This window comes from Eleginops maclovinus, chromosome 9 (genome assembly GCF_036324505.1).
Source record: "Eleginops maclovinus isolate JMC-PN-2008 ecotype Puerto Natales chromosome 9, JC_Emac_rtc_rv5, whole genome shotgun sequence".
Taxonomy (NCBI): domain Eukaryota; kingdom Metazoa; phylum Chordata; class Actinopteri; order Perciformes; family Eleginopidae; genus Eleginops; species Eleginops maclovinus.
Genome location: NC_086357.1, coordinates 11,690,943 through 11,705,726, shown reverse-complemented (window position 1 = coordinate 11,705,726; position 14,784 = coordinate 11,690,943). Strand labels below are relative to the sequence as shown.

Genomic DNA, 14,784 nt, shown 5'->3' with positions numbered 1-14,784 from the left:
TCAACTCCCTCCAAAGATTTTCTATGTGGTTGAGATCTGGAGACTGGCTAGGCCACTCCAGGACCTTGAAATGCTTCTTACGAAGCCACTCCTTCGTTGCCCTGGCGGTGTGTTTGGGATCATTGTCATGCTGAAACACCCAGCCACGCTTCATCTTCAGTACCCTTGCTGATGGAAGGAGGTTTTCACTCAAAATCTCACGATACATGGCCCCATTCATTCTTTCCTTTAATCAGATCAGTCGTCCTGGTCCCTTTGCAGAAAAACAGCCACAAAGCTTGATGTTTCCACCCCCATGCTTCACAGTAGGTATGGTGTTCTTTGGATGCAACTCTGCATTCTTTCTCCTCCAAACACGACGAGTTGGGTTTTTACCAAAAAGTTATATTTTGGTTTCATCTGACCATATGACATTCTCCCAATCCTCTTCTGGATCATCCAAATGCCCTCTAGCAAACTTCAGACGGGCCTGGACATGTACTGGCTTAAGCAGGGGGACACGTCTGGAACTGCAGGATTTAAGTCCCTGGCGGCGTAGTGTGTTACTGATGGTAGCCTCTGTTACTTTGGTCCCAGCTCTCTGCAGGTCATTCACTAGGTCCCCCCGTGTGGTTCTGGGATTTTTGCTCACCGTTCTTGTGATCATTTTGACCCCACGGGGTGAGATCTTGCGTGGAGCCCCAGATCAAGGGAGATTAGCAGTGGTCTTGTATGTCTTCCATTTTCTAATAATTGCTCCCACAGTTGATTTCTTCACACCAAGCTGCTTACCTATTGCAGATTCAGTTTTCCCAGCCTGGTGCAGGTCTACAATTTTGTCTCTGGTCTCCTTTGACAGCTCTTTGGTCTTGGCCATAGTGGAGTTTGGAGTATGACTGTTTGAGGTTGTGGACAGGTGTCTTTTATACTGATAACGAGTTCAAAAAGGTGCCATTAATACAGGTAACGAGTGGAGGACAGAGGAGCATCTTAAAGAAGAAGTTACAGGTCTGTGAGAGCCAGAAATCTTGCTTGTTTGTAGGTGACCAAATACTTATTTTACAGAGGAATTTATAATTAATTCATTAAAAATCCTACAATGTGATTTCCTGGATTTTTTTTTCTCATTCTGTCTCTCATAGATGAAGTGTACCTATGATAGAAATTACAGGCCTCTCTCATCTTTTTAAATGGGAGAAATTGCACAATTGGTGGCTGACTAAATACTTTTTTGCCCCACTGTATGTATGTATCTGTGGACCCACTTAGGTAAATGTAACCCTGCACTTTATATGCTCTGTAGGCTATATACTGTAACCTTTCACATGCTGTCTCCTCTCATGTCGTTCACTGTTTGGAACCATTATAATTTATCATAATAAAATAAAGTAGTTCATGTTTGTTTCTTACATTCGTGTTGATCTACTCTGAGCTATGCTTTTGACAAGAACCTCCTCCTCCTTATCAGTGCAACCACTGATAGTTCCTCTGCAACTGCTTTATATATTCTGCTCATAGAAGAAAGAAATATTGTTCACGATACGTCTTGTTTATAAAGAACAAAGCGGGCACAATTGTAGATTACTAAGATGTTGTTAAACTGGTTAATTTACCCAGCATTTCCTGGAATGATTAATGTGTTCGGGGACAAACGATAGGTAAAAAAAGGAAAAGAGTAATACGAGGGTACACCATTTTATTCAGCTGGAAAAAAAATTCAAACAAATATATAATTCATCATTTGTAAAAGGTAACTAATAATAAAATGCAATGAATAAATATTCACTTTATGTCAAAGTATTTTTTTAAAGGAAGTTCCTACAAAAACAAATCTATGAGAAACTCTAAAAATACAACAAAAAGGGTTTAATCAAACTCACAAATCCAAACAGTGATTTCTAACTAAGACACAGTCAAATAATGTCATCATGGCAACATGGCAATATCTCCGAATTAGATCCAAAACGCTTTCATGTGACTTTTTGGAAGGCATGTCAAGACCAACATTTGGGTTGTTGCTCTTTTTTCCTCTTTTATGATTACCTGACCCCATTTTCCCCAGAAAGTTTTCAAGAATAGCTCTAAAATATGATATTACCAAACATGGTACCTGATGCTACCTGCTTTTATGCTTCCACCAGTTTGAGGTTTCATGGGATTTAATTATCACAAAGTCACATTTTAGCAGCCAGCTAAATATATAATGTCTCGTGAGGAGGTCTTGCTTTTCTCGTTTTTAATCTGGCATCAATAAAACATGAGGATGTGTTTTTGTATCCTGGTTTGTACCTCTGTGTCTGATTTCTCCCTCGGTTTCTTCTTCCCTGTCTATATTCTGTTTTATTGATGAAGGCAGTAGGGACTTTGGGGGATGCCAGTTATTTCAGCTCTAGTTCCTTTGCAACACGCACACACACACACACACACACACACACTCACACACACACACACACACACACACACACACACACACACACACACACACACACACACACACACACACACACACACTGCTGGCCTACTTTCCTGAGTCTTTTCCCTCTGGACTGGGTTTTGGAACTGTGGTCACCGTTCAGACACGCGCACACAACATACAAACACACTATTGACACAAACAGACTGCACACAGACAGATGTGTACAATTGCATTTACACACACACACATACAGCCATGTGCACACAGACAAGGTCATAATTTAATAGCGTAGGAAAGCAGTCCTCAGCTGTGTCGGCTCTCATTCACTACAACAACTCTGGCTGTTTTTCTGTATTGTTTATGTCATATATGTATTTTTAGGTTTGATTATAGATATCAAGTTGTTGTCAATAGTTAGCATGCAACTATTTTCCTCCAAATCGGAATAAAGATAGAATGGGGAATATTTTTACATTTATTCCTGTAAATTACAACATTATTTTCACTAAATTATTGTCATATGTTTCTTTTTTTTGGGCCACTCCAGCTTGAACTGTCGGACTGAAGTTGCATTTATCTTTTATTTCTGTCTGCAGAGCGTTGTTCGACTACGACGGTAGTGTGTCCGATCTGAGCGCGCCCAGTCAGGTCCTGCCCTTTCATTTCGGGGATATCCTCCACGTGAGCAGCGCTGGTGAAGAGGAGTGGTGGCCCGCCCGCCATCTCAGCCCCCCGCCTCCAAACTGCCCTGAAGTCGGCGTCATCCCCAGCCGCAGGAGGTCAGAGTTCAAAGGGTTTGGGTTGGGAGTGGGTGTCTGGTATTATTGACTGAAGTCTGCGAGCTAGTTTAGGCACTCAAATCAGGCTTGTTCCTGCACTCACATGGCCGGCTGCTCTCACTGCAACACATCTACTGTCTTGTTTAATCAGGGTGTACTGAAGCCGTTAGTTCTTTGATTAATGCTGCAAGTACTTTAAGTCCCACCACCGTCCTAGAATCAACCTGTATTGTTGTTTGCCACTGCCTGCTGTCCTGAGCCTCATGGGGGAGCATCAAGGTCAGAGCCTTGGCGCCAAACATCGATGCTTCACATACTCCACCACAGAATCAATTCCATAAGAGTCGGTCCTTATCTCCTGCTCCACCTTGTAATCCTTTTTGTATCCCCTCGTCTTTTCCTTGTCTCCTTCTTATTCTCCTCTTCCTGCTCTCATTATTCCAGCCTTGTCTCTCACTTTTCCTTTTCTTAGTTGTCATTCTCTTCCTCTTATTCTCCTTCTTCACTTCATGTTTCACCTGTGCCTTCTCCTCTCATTGTCTTCTCCCATTTTTGCGTCCTTTCTCCTCTCTCTTTTACTCTCTTCCTTTTATCCCACCACTTCTCTTCATCTCCTCCCCTTTCATCTTTTTCTTAGTCTACCCCTCCTTTTTTCTCCTCTCTACCTTCTCCTCATCTCCTCTATTCTCATCCCCTCTTGCTTATCCTCCTCAGCTTTCTCTTTGACCTGCTCCTCTTCCTCTCCTTACCTCCTCCTCAAATTGTTTTCTTGTTTCCCTATTCCTTTACTTCTCATCATCTCCCTCTGTCCTCTCCTCTGCCTCCTTTTCCTGTCCAGGACAGCTCTGGGTGGTGGAGGGTTTCAAATTGGTTTCAGTTTACGTTGATGTGTTATTTTGCTGCTGGCTGGTAACACTGCAAACATCATCATTATGAAAAATGTGCTGAATGTAAACCTCAGGTAGAATCTCTTCCCTCTCATCTCCCGCAGAGGAGACGGCAGAAAGATGTTGATAGCTTTCTGAGGCGGGAAGAGGAGACAAATTAGAACAGGTCTGTCCGTGACATGGAAGAAGGTGACAAGGATGGGAGGAGGCTGAAAGTGATCGAGTTGAAGGGGAAGAAAGGGAGGCAGTGACGAAAGTGAATAAGTGAAAGAGATTAGAGGCGACAAGGATGAGTGGGAGTGAGGAGCGTAAAGGATGGATGTAGAGACACAAGGTTAGAGGGTGGAGTATCAATAGACGGAGGTGTTAGAACAGTGGCAGGGTGTTAACAGGGTTAATATAATAACTGAGTTAAGATAAAACATGTGATGTATCATAACTTGAAAATATAAGGTCTAATAAGTTCTCAAATAAGCAGCTATTTTTCTGATAAAGCCTGTTTGAATTTTAGCACATTTTCTGTTTCACTCCACGTCTCCCAACGTTGCCTCTCATCCTCTCCCTTCTTCTTTCTCTCCTCCTTCCTCTACTTTTCTTTTTGGTTGATCTTCTCTTCATCTTCCAATTCGTCATGGTTCCTTTTCCTTACATCCGTACTGTAGCTCTCCTTCTCTTTATCTTATCCTTCTCTCCTTTTCCTCCTCTCCTCTCCTTTCCTTTTTTCCCCCGTTCCTACTCCATCCCCACTTCACTCCTCTCATCATGGTCCTGTTCTCCTCTTTTATCTATCACCCCTTTTTATCCTCTACCCCCTTGTCTTGTCCTGTCTCCATCTCCTCCCCTCTTTACCTTTTCTCTTCCTAGATCTGTTTCATCTTGTCTTTGACCTGCTCCCTTTCTCCCCTCTCTTCCCCTTCTTGAGAATAACTATTTGTTTGGAATTTGAGTCACTTTATTTGAAAGAAAGTGACAGATATGGCAGAGGAGAATAGTGATAATCAAAGACAGCTCATCTGCTTTGGCAGCAAAGTCAACATGCTCACATGAAGGTGTTGTTCAGAGCCGAGCTGTCATCAGACATTAAAACCGAAGAGTGGCCTGCAGTCTGACGTCGTTCCCCCAGTTAATATTGTAATTTCTGCTGTGGACCTTTGGGCTGCTGCTCTGTTTTCAGTTACAGTTTTTCAGCTGTTGACAGGCATTAGGAGGCTCAAAGATGCATTATTCAACCTCAATTATAAAGAAAGGCTTCTACAGAGAAAGAGTTCCCCGAGCTGGGATGGCGGGGATTCACATTATTTGAAATTGTAGAGTTGGATGTGACTGCCAGCAGGAAGTGGCCCTGCATAGAGAGTGTCACATCTAAATTTAAACTGGAAGGCAAAACTGTCTCTTTAGTGGGAGCAAGCAGGACCCTCTATGAGGGGAAGTAGATTTTCTACCCTGAGACATAAATATCTTGGTCATGTCTCTCTCATCCCTTTGCATTTGTAATAAGGTAATCACATTCAGATTATTAGACAAGATATCTTCTCCTTTGTGAAGTAATATCTGAATATGAAAGGCCGCAAAATTAAATCAGCTGACTGTCACACATAATTTCATATTGCTGCTAATAGACCAGATGGATCAAGAAAATGTCTCAATATATGAGCTTTAAAATTACTTTCTTAATAAAGGAGTGTCAGTTAATATTTCTACAGTATATTTCTATAAATCAGTCTGAGACTGAAATAAATCTGCAGTTTCAAGATTTTTAAAGAGATTCTGTGATAAAAGGTTAGATCTTCCAGACATTAGAGGAGATCAAATGGAGTTCACATTCGCCTGGTTAAACCCCATTATTTTACTGTGAACAGTTACTGTTGTGAAGGCAGTGTTTCACAAGAAATGCAATGATCCGTATCATGTCTGAGAAGCCTGAAGGAAGTCACAAAAGTGGTGCATGATTTATTTCCATTTTCAAAAGTGCCTTCTCAATAAATGTTGTCCCGTGTGCTCTTCACTAAACACTGAGCGAACGAAGTCTTGCCAAACTTGGTATGAAAAACCAACACTTTCAAAACGGTTAGGAAAGGAGATAGGAAGTTTAACAAGTCAGATACATTTTATAGTATTTGCTTTTATTGAAATGATTATGTTTGTGTTAGTGTCTGTCCTTTCTTTGCATTTGTCTTAATGTCTATTCATGTCTTCTCATCCTACAGGGCAGAGAAGAAGGAGAGGTCGAGGTTAAAGACGGTCAGAGTGGCAAGGTCTCAGGACAGATCGGTGAGTAGAAGCCTGATTTATAAACTTATTAAATGATGTTTGGTCATTACAAAGGTCACCAAAGGACCATTCAAGAGTTAACCTTATTGGTGTTGGTGAACCAACCAGCATGAGGTTCATTTCTCAAAAGAGGTAGAGAGTCTCTTTACATCTAAAGCAGTAAGAGTAAAAGTTGTTGTTTAAAGAAAGTGAAACCCTTTTCTTAGGAGTGCGCTCCCATTTCCTTGGACACCAAATGAAACTCTTTGCAATGAGCTTCAGGTGTCAATGTAAACTGGAATGATGATGTGTTGAGATGCTGTTACACTAGGTGCAGAGGGAGGTTTGGCATTGTGTTATCTGCAGAGGAAAGCGTCTTTCTACCTGTCTATTAAACTAAATATAACTGTGCAGTAAAAAGAAGGAAAAATCTTGCCACACAGAGACGTTCAACCATATCTCATTGGAGCTATCTGAGCGGGGAGCAAAACACTTCAATACATTTAATGAAATGACCATTATTTCCACATACACAATCCTTCATGTCCTGCTCCATGAATCAACTAACAATACGAGAAAACTGAAAAAAATGGTAATAAGAATTAGCTCATCAGTATGATCAGAAGTGTATTTCATAACCAACCGATTAATGTAGCAAAGTATAAAGAATAAGGTAACATGCTTTAGTAAAGAACAGTTCATATTTCAGATTCTGCACTATAAATCCATAAATACTTTTATTAGCATCAATTTTATGCTGACTGTTTTTATAGAGAGCATCAATTGTATGAAGGTAGTTGATTCATCTCGAATGAGCTGTCTAAAAATCTCTTGTCTTAGCCACTGCCGTACCAGCTGTTTATATGAGAAGCCATGTTAACCATCAATTAGAGACTCATTAAAATGATTTTGAAATTCAGGCTTTAGAAAGTTTCCAGTCTGAGTTTTAAAAAAGCGAGGCGATGACGAGACTTGACTCACACTTCACACCGCGTGAGGACGAGAGCTGACACGCCAGTCTAACACAAGCTATTGATATCAGTGTGTTGTCAGCTCGCTCTCTGTTTTCTTCACACTGTGAATCAGCAAGTCTGCAATCAGCTACTCTGCACGGTGAAGAGCTGCTAATTAAAAAAAGATCACACACAGACAGACACACACATACGCGTGATGTATCCACTTGCTCCGTGCTTTGAGAAAGACTGCAAGTTATTCTTGCCCTGTGTGTGTGTGTGTGTGTGTGTGTGTGTGTGTGTGTGTGTGTGTGTGTGTGTGTGTGTGTGTGTGTGTGTGTGTGTGTGTGTGTGTGTGTGTGTGTGTGTGTGTGTGTGTGTGTGTGGTGGGCTTCTGCTGATAACAGTCAGATACTGTCATGATCATCTTCAGTATCATGAATAATACCTCTCTCTCTCTGCCTCTCTGCAGGATCAGGATGATAAAGGTATGTATTCTCTCCCTCAGTGACACCTGCTGGTCAGTATATGTCACTTCAGATTCTTCACAAACCACACTGACACTACTGTAACTTTATCTCTAGTTGACTGTAATGTTTTTGTTTTTTTGTCCAGAAGGCCGATGTCCAATTTGCTTCATTTGTACAACTTACATTAATAAGTTTGCCATTTTTAATTGACAAACATGGTATAGATCTAGTCCAGACAGCAATAATGGTATAATGTTTTTTTGCTGGCAAATAGCAGCAAAACAGTCTAATAGTAACACAAATTAGTAAAAGGAGAAGCATTCAGATCATTAAATTAATTAAACCAATACCGCAATTATTAAATTGTAAATATAAATTCTACTTAAGCAAATATATGTAAGTCTGGTCAGCAATATGCACTTAAATCATCTGTAGTAAAAGTACTCAATGGTTAATTTAGCTTATTTTAAATTAATTAACTTTTTGAAAATGCTATATACTTTGTATGGTTATTATATAGCTTTATTAAATGTTCCTTTGTGGAGTAGCGTGTCACTTACATCAATAACAATATTTATCTCTGGTATCTAGTGCAATTTTGCATAACATTAAAAAACTATAATAAAGTAAAAATACCACAGAAATTTACTCAAGTAACATCTGAAATAATGTACTTTCCACCAAATGCTTGTATTAATGTCTGTGATAATAACACTGCCAACAAAAAGCCTACAACTTTATGGAAGTGCAGCACTAAATCAGAAACAATTTGAGTTAAATATTTCAACCCAAATGTTGGATTTAAAGTTATTCTGTTGACTTTGCTATACCTTTATGAATGTTGTAGAGTAGAAACAGAAGTGGTTAACTGTTATATCTGTTATGTTCAGATGTCCACATACTAGCCTCCCGCTCCCTGAACAGCAGGAGTGAATATAGACAGACACTGATGGATGGATATGGTGTGGCTGATGTTTTCTGTTATAAGAGAAAGGTTGTCATTGGGTGTTTGACATTTAAACAATGCAAGTCTGTGTGTGTTTGTCTGTATCTTTATGTTTGTATGTGTTTGTGTTGCTGACTCTGACCTGTCTTGTCCTTCCAGAGCTGGTAACCTCTGGCACCAGCGATAGTGAGAGTAGTTCCTGTAAGTCTAGACCCTCCTCTATCGCTTTCTTTCTTTCTCTCTTTCTCTTAGTCTCTCTTTTCTTGGCTCTTCTTCTTTGCTTTTTTCTTGTTCAGTTTTTATTTGTGTGTGTTGTAGTTCTCTGTGTGTGCTTCTGGTAAATGCACATGTGTATTTTTGTGCTGTGATTTCTGTGTTCTTATGTGCATAGTGTTTGTGTTTGTGTGTGCACAAGTTACCTCTGCTTCTCCAGTCTCCTTTGCCAGAGCTGTTGAAGAAGTTGAATCCAGAAGTAGAAAGGGTCGTGGGTGTTTTCATGTTGATGATCAGTGCATCTTAACGTGTCTATAATTTCTTTCCAATCAGCCGGCCAGGAGGAGACCCTCCTCACATACCAGCCTGTTATGCAACAGGAAGGTCAGTGCTCAATTGTACATCATAGTTATTTGTTTATTATTATTTACTGTCTTGTGAAGTTAAGTTACTAAAGGCATTTATTAGTTAGATCATTTGTTTATCTTCACAATGTATTGTTTAACTGAACTAACCAGTGTAATTTTGTGCATGTATCAACCTGGTTCTGTTTGTCATATCCCAGCTACTTACACCCGACCAGTCATAGTGCTTGGACCAATGAAAGACCGGGTCAACGATGACCTCATCTCCGAGTTCCCAGACAAGTTTGGCTCCTGTGTCCCACGTGAGTGTTCTAACTTTGTGATGAATCCTTCAGGTGAACTCTTCAATAAAACTTTAACTTAACACGCAAGGAAATATAAAGCATGTTTATAATGATGTAATAAACGATGGCATGTGACTTATAGGAATGCAGGAAGGTAGGTGAGTTCAGGTCAATGTGGATATAAACATAATAGAAACTCAAGCACAAAAACAAAAGCAGGAACAGCATAGAACTACAGTGATCTGACAGGAAATGAATGGAACTGTGTCTTCGTATATACAGTAGTCAAGTAAGTCAGGATCATAGACTGGATAAAATAAGTGAATTTTACCAGGATGTCACCCATTGGTTTGTGGACTAGGGTTTGTAACCAAAGTAACAAGACCGAACAACAAAACCTAAAAAGACACTTATAGGCAAACTGAAATTAAGATCATATTTGGTCTTAAATAACAATGTTTCAAATCTATGAATTACAGACACAACGCGACCACGGCGAGACTACGAGGTGGACGGTAGAGATTACCACTTCATGTCTTCCAGAGAGGTCATGGAGCAAGAGATCCAGGAACACAAGTTCATCGAGGCCGGGCAGTACAACAACCACCTGTATGGAACCAGCATACAGTCGGTCAAAGAAGTGGCTGAAAAGGTGAGTTAAAGAGATAGTTTGATGATCAAAAGAACACAGAAGAAACAGCGAGGAGTAAATAGTGATCTTATATTTTCCTGTATGTCACCTTGCAGGGTAAACACTGCATACTGGATGTATCAGGGAATGCGATAAAGCGTCTCCAGTTGGCAGGCCTTCATCCCATCGCTGTCTTCATCAGACCACGCAATGTCGACAACATCCTGTAAGGAACATCAGATTCAGATTAATAATGATGGACTTCAGTTTCAGCGTTTTCATTTGACCGCACGAAACAAGCAAACAATATTTGATATTCTGTTTCTTAATATGGATAACTCATGTCTGTCTTTCCAGAGAGATGAACAAGCGCTTCACTGAGGAGCAGGCGAGGAAGACCTTCGACAGAGCCGTCAAACTGGAGCTGGAGTTCACAGAGTTCTTCACCGGTTAGGAGCCTTTTTTTAACAAAATATGTGACATATTGAGTAAATTGAGACATATTAAGGTCAAAATGTACCTGTTTTGTGCACAAGAGATTCAAAAAGTGGTTTGGAGGTGACAGATCGCTTTATTTTCAAAAATAAGGAGACTATGTGATTAACAAACATAGGCCTACACACAATGACATACACAGATGTGGACCTTGAAAGGTCACTCCTTCTTAAATAAAGGCTTTATATATATATATTTTTTTAAGAAAACACAGTTTGTTACCATGGTAATATGTTTTGTTAAAGGATCTTCTTGGATATTAATGTCTCTCTCCCTGTCCGTCTCCCTGTCTGCAGGTATCGTCCATGGCGCGACTCTAGAGGAGGTGTATTCGCAGGTGAAGCAGATCATTGAGGAGCAGTCTGGTCCTTACATCTGGGTGCCCACCAAGGAGCGACTCTGAATAAACACACACATGCTACATGATCTCACACATCACTATTTCGACACTTCCTACATCTCTAATTTTCTATTATCAGCCTGCTTCCTCTCTGTCGCTCTCTTGTACACACACATAGTACACACACACACACACACACACACACACACACACACACACACACACACAAAGTCAGACGGGCTGGGACTATCTGGGACTGCTACTTCCTGAAGTGGGAGAGGCTAATGTCTGTCCAGCAGCCTATTGGTGGATCTTCCTACAGCTCAGTTCCTTAATGTTTAAGGAGGTGGTTTAAATCATGGCGACATGTACCATTATCTGATTTGATTTCATTATTGTTCTTCTTATTGTCGTTGTTGTTTTCATATTAACGAAGGGTAATGCATTCATGTATGGGTTTGTAATGATATTATTGTCACCAAGAGGCAGACTTTTGCACGCTGTAGCTTTAAGAGCATGTTTTTGGGACAAAATCTTGATCTCCTTCCCGACTGTCTGTCTTTTCATGGCATTGCTCCTGTTAAGTCTTTTCTATCTTTCTCTCATACCCCATCTCTTCCTCCTCCTCCTCCTCCTCCTCCTCCTCCTCCTCCTCTCCCTTTTAGACTACAGACTTTATACATGAGGTGATGAGTTTATAATCTGCGCCAGCATTTCGGTATCAAAGGCCTAAATGGAGCTATAGTAATTGGAGACAAGAAAACAATATTTGCTGTAACAAGCAGAATTGTTCAATTAAGTCATCTATAGAGAAGTAAATGAGATAGATTTGTATTAATTAATATATTAATCCTCCTGGTGTTTTTAGAGTTCATTTGGAGCCCTAAACCCATGTTTCTTAGATTTCTGAAAAAAATGCTTATGAAAGAAGTAAAAAAAAGTTGCTATAATTGAAATTGAAATATAAAATATGCTCAAAGCAGAAACAGCTAATCAAGGATTACAAAACATTTATCCTGTTAATTGTTTTAGATAATAATTTCGCAAGTGAAAATGTAGAGTTCAATAAAATGTTAGGATAAAATAATTATTCTGCTGTTGGTACACCGGAAAAAACAGACAACAAGATTAATTTAGTGCCGTTTTGCCAGGTGCAGATATAAAATATATGGCAAGTGATTGCAAACTGAATCAAAAACTGCTTTGTTTGTGTTTTCTGCCCCCAAATTTACACAAGAAGCAAAGAGAAGCCAAAGTTGTCTAGAATCCTATTTAATGCTCAAATCAAATACAAAAGAATAGGCTAAAACTACCAAATGTTAAGTAATTTATATCAATAGTTTGAATTGGTAATGGTGAAGTCGTTTCACTTTTAGCAGTTTGATACAGTTCCTGAAAAACGTGTATCACCGAAGTTTTCATCTCACAAGGGCTTTTCTGCCCCCCCTTCTGTTCCTCCTCTCTGACTCATTGCGTTCGTCCCCCTCCTCCTCTCCTCCTTCACATTCACTGTGTGACGTTAGTGGATCGCTCCACCATCAATCGGTGTATCATCCTCTTCATCAACACGATCATCACAATCATAATCATCAGCATCAGTGTTATAACTCTCTCTTACTCTAGTTGCACTAACGAGGGCTGGTTTCTTAAAAGCATCTGAACCCGTCCCATTGTTTCTGGTGTGACACACTCACTCTCCTTTCAGCTATCAGTGATTATATTGCTAGTTTTGAAAGAGCTAACAAGGTCAGGGAACTCTTTATGGTCATTTGCTGTATGTCACGCTTTTGTAGTTAAAGTTATTCGTCACCAACTCCTCTCGTAAACGCTACTGTCAAAAACCACCAATGAACTTTTTTGAAACAGGTTTCTGTCATGCTGGATGTGTACGTTTGAGCCTTCAGTCCCAGTGTGCATGAATAACACCTGAAAATAGCTGCATTTGTGACCTTAGTGCTCCATACCTCACCCCATAATATAGGTGGACAATCAAAGCGTTGCATTTTTACCTGTTATCCAGAAATAGGTTGTTTTATCAAAGGTGTTTTAATGGTTTCACACCTAGTTTGCCCAGTGTGAAACAATTGTGAGAATGTATTTTTATTTTTAATCCCTGTCTCCCGTGTTTTGGCTCTACAATATGCAACTTTACAGTGCAAGTAACCTGTCTGTACTAGTTCTGTCATTCATGGGACGCTTGCCTTGGACATCCACATGCAGCGTTATTCACATCTTGTGAAAAATGTGTGACACAACCCTCTGTTGGGTAACAGGTAAAAATTCATGGTTTGAATTTCACTTCAAGTGACTATAATCAATATTTTTCTAATAAGATTGTATCAAAGGACACCATGTGAAAACTTATGACAAGAGAGATAAATCACCTGAATCTGCAGCTCTCCACGGCTTTACACAGCTTTTACGTGAGTTTCCGTTTGAAGTGTTAGGCATCTGGCCCACCACTTAGCTGAGTCTCATGGCTCTCATAGCATCGTTTTTTCAGAATCAAACAACAGACCTACTCACTTAGCATAGAGCTGCTAAACATAATGGAGCATGTAGCACCGAAAGAGCCAGATATTTAACTAAGGAAAAGGTGAAGACCAAAATCAGAGCTAAAACCGGGTGATGTCACATAGGGGCTCACCCAACGAACATTTGAAATACCGAGATGCTTAAGGTAACACAGCCCCTGTATGGACCTTGTTAGCCACCCACTACTCATCTCCACCCTCGAACCCCCGCCCCCCCCAAGGCGACTCCTCCAAGCTGACTGGAGACCAGAGACGTGCAGAAAGACCGTTCTGTCATCAGAATAGCTTTAAGACCAAAATAATAAATAGTTTTGCCCAGCTTTAGTATTTCCTCACAAAATGTCCAGCTAAATTACTTTTCTTTCCAACGGTAATCCTCCATAAATCGAGTAAAGCCGTGGTGCTGTCAGTTGACAGAACTGGACTCTCTGTGTGACTCTGGCTGTGTGTTTCAGCCAGGGGACCATGCCACTGTCTGTTAGAGTAAAGCACCGATGCAAAGTATCTATTACAGAGATGGATCTACTGTATATCTTACATATTATAATATTTATCCCTGCTCTAACTGCCTATTTTGGTACAAAAAAATAAAAGTCTTTATTGAGATTTACTGAAATCCCTTGACCCATGACGGGAGATTATTATTGTTTTTGTGGTTTGACTGTATGAATGTGAATGCAATAATAACTGAATATGTTCCTTCACCTCCACCTCTTCTGCAGGTTTGTAGTAGTTTTTTAATGTTTCCAGCTTATTGGCTAGGAAGGTGAAGCATCTGCTGGTTCTTTACTGATTTTCAAAATGTATTCTGATGTCATTATTCTGAGGAATTAATTATCTGAAGTTCTTAGCAACTAAAAAGGATTTTAAAACATCTCTTTGAGTACTTTAGAGGGTGTGCCAGCTGAACAGTTTGAAGCTACTGACTCTGAGGTTGATTCAAAAGCACACATCAGTGTTTGTATGCTCACAACGACACTGCTAATATGTTAAAGTTTATCAGGTGAGATGTTCACCATGATGATCGTCATGTGTAGCATGCTAACATTTGCTAATTAGCACTGAACAAGATGTACCGCTGAGGCTGATGAGAATGTCATTAGTATTTTGTCATACATGTGGTTGACCAGGTCGACTAGCAAAGTGGGAGTTTCACCAAACATTTCATTAATGAATCCTTATAGGAACTTGAATGTCTCTCCCGAAATTCATTGCAATCCATGAAATAGTTTGATATTTCAA

General features: G+C 40.1%; 1 protein-coding gene across 4 annotated transcripts in view; it reads left to right on the top strand.

Annotated features, from left to right (window-relative positions):
- LOC134869563 (discs large homolog 1-like protein) overlaps positions 1 to 14,158 on the top strand; it is a 97,429-nt gene extending 83,271 nt beyond the window's left edge. For 3 of the 4 annotated variants that reach the window (XM_063891268.1, XM_063891271.1, XM_063891270.1), the window contains 10 exons: positions 2,992 to 3,174; positions 6,269 to 6,332; positions 7,737 to 7,752; positions 8,840 to 8,881; positions 9,227 to 9,277; positions 9,459 to 9,560; positions 10,022 to 10,194; positions 10,290 to 10,399; positions 10,531 to 10,622; positions 10,965 to 14,158. In XM_063891268.1, the coding sequence (XP_063747338.1) occupies positions 2,992 to 3,174; positions 6,269 to 6,332; positions 7,737 to 7,752; positions 8,840 to 8,881; positions 9,227 to 9,277; positions 9,459 to 9,560; positions 10,022 to 10,194; positions 10,290 to 10,399; positions 10,531 to 10,622; positions 10,965 to 11,071 (940 nt within the window). In that variant the 3' untranslated portion in view covers positions 11,072 to 14,158. The remainder of the gene's footprint in view (positions 1 to 2,991; positions 3,175 to 6,268; positions 6,333 to 7,736; positions 7,753 to 8,839; positions 8,882 to 9,226; positions 9,278 to 9,458; positions 9,561 to 10,021; positions 10,195 to 10,289; positions 10,400 to 10,530; positions 10,623 to 10,964) is intronic. The other variant, XM_063891269.1, reaches the window with a different exon arrangement.
- Positions 14,159 to 14,784: the final 626 nt, after the last annotated feature.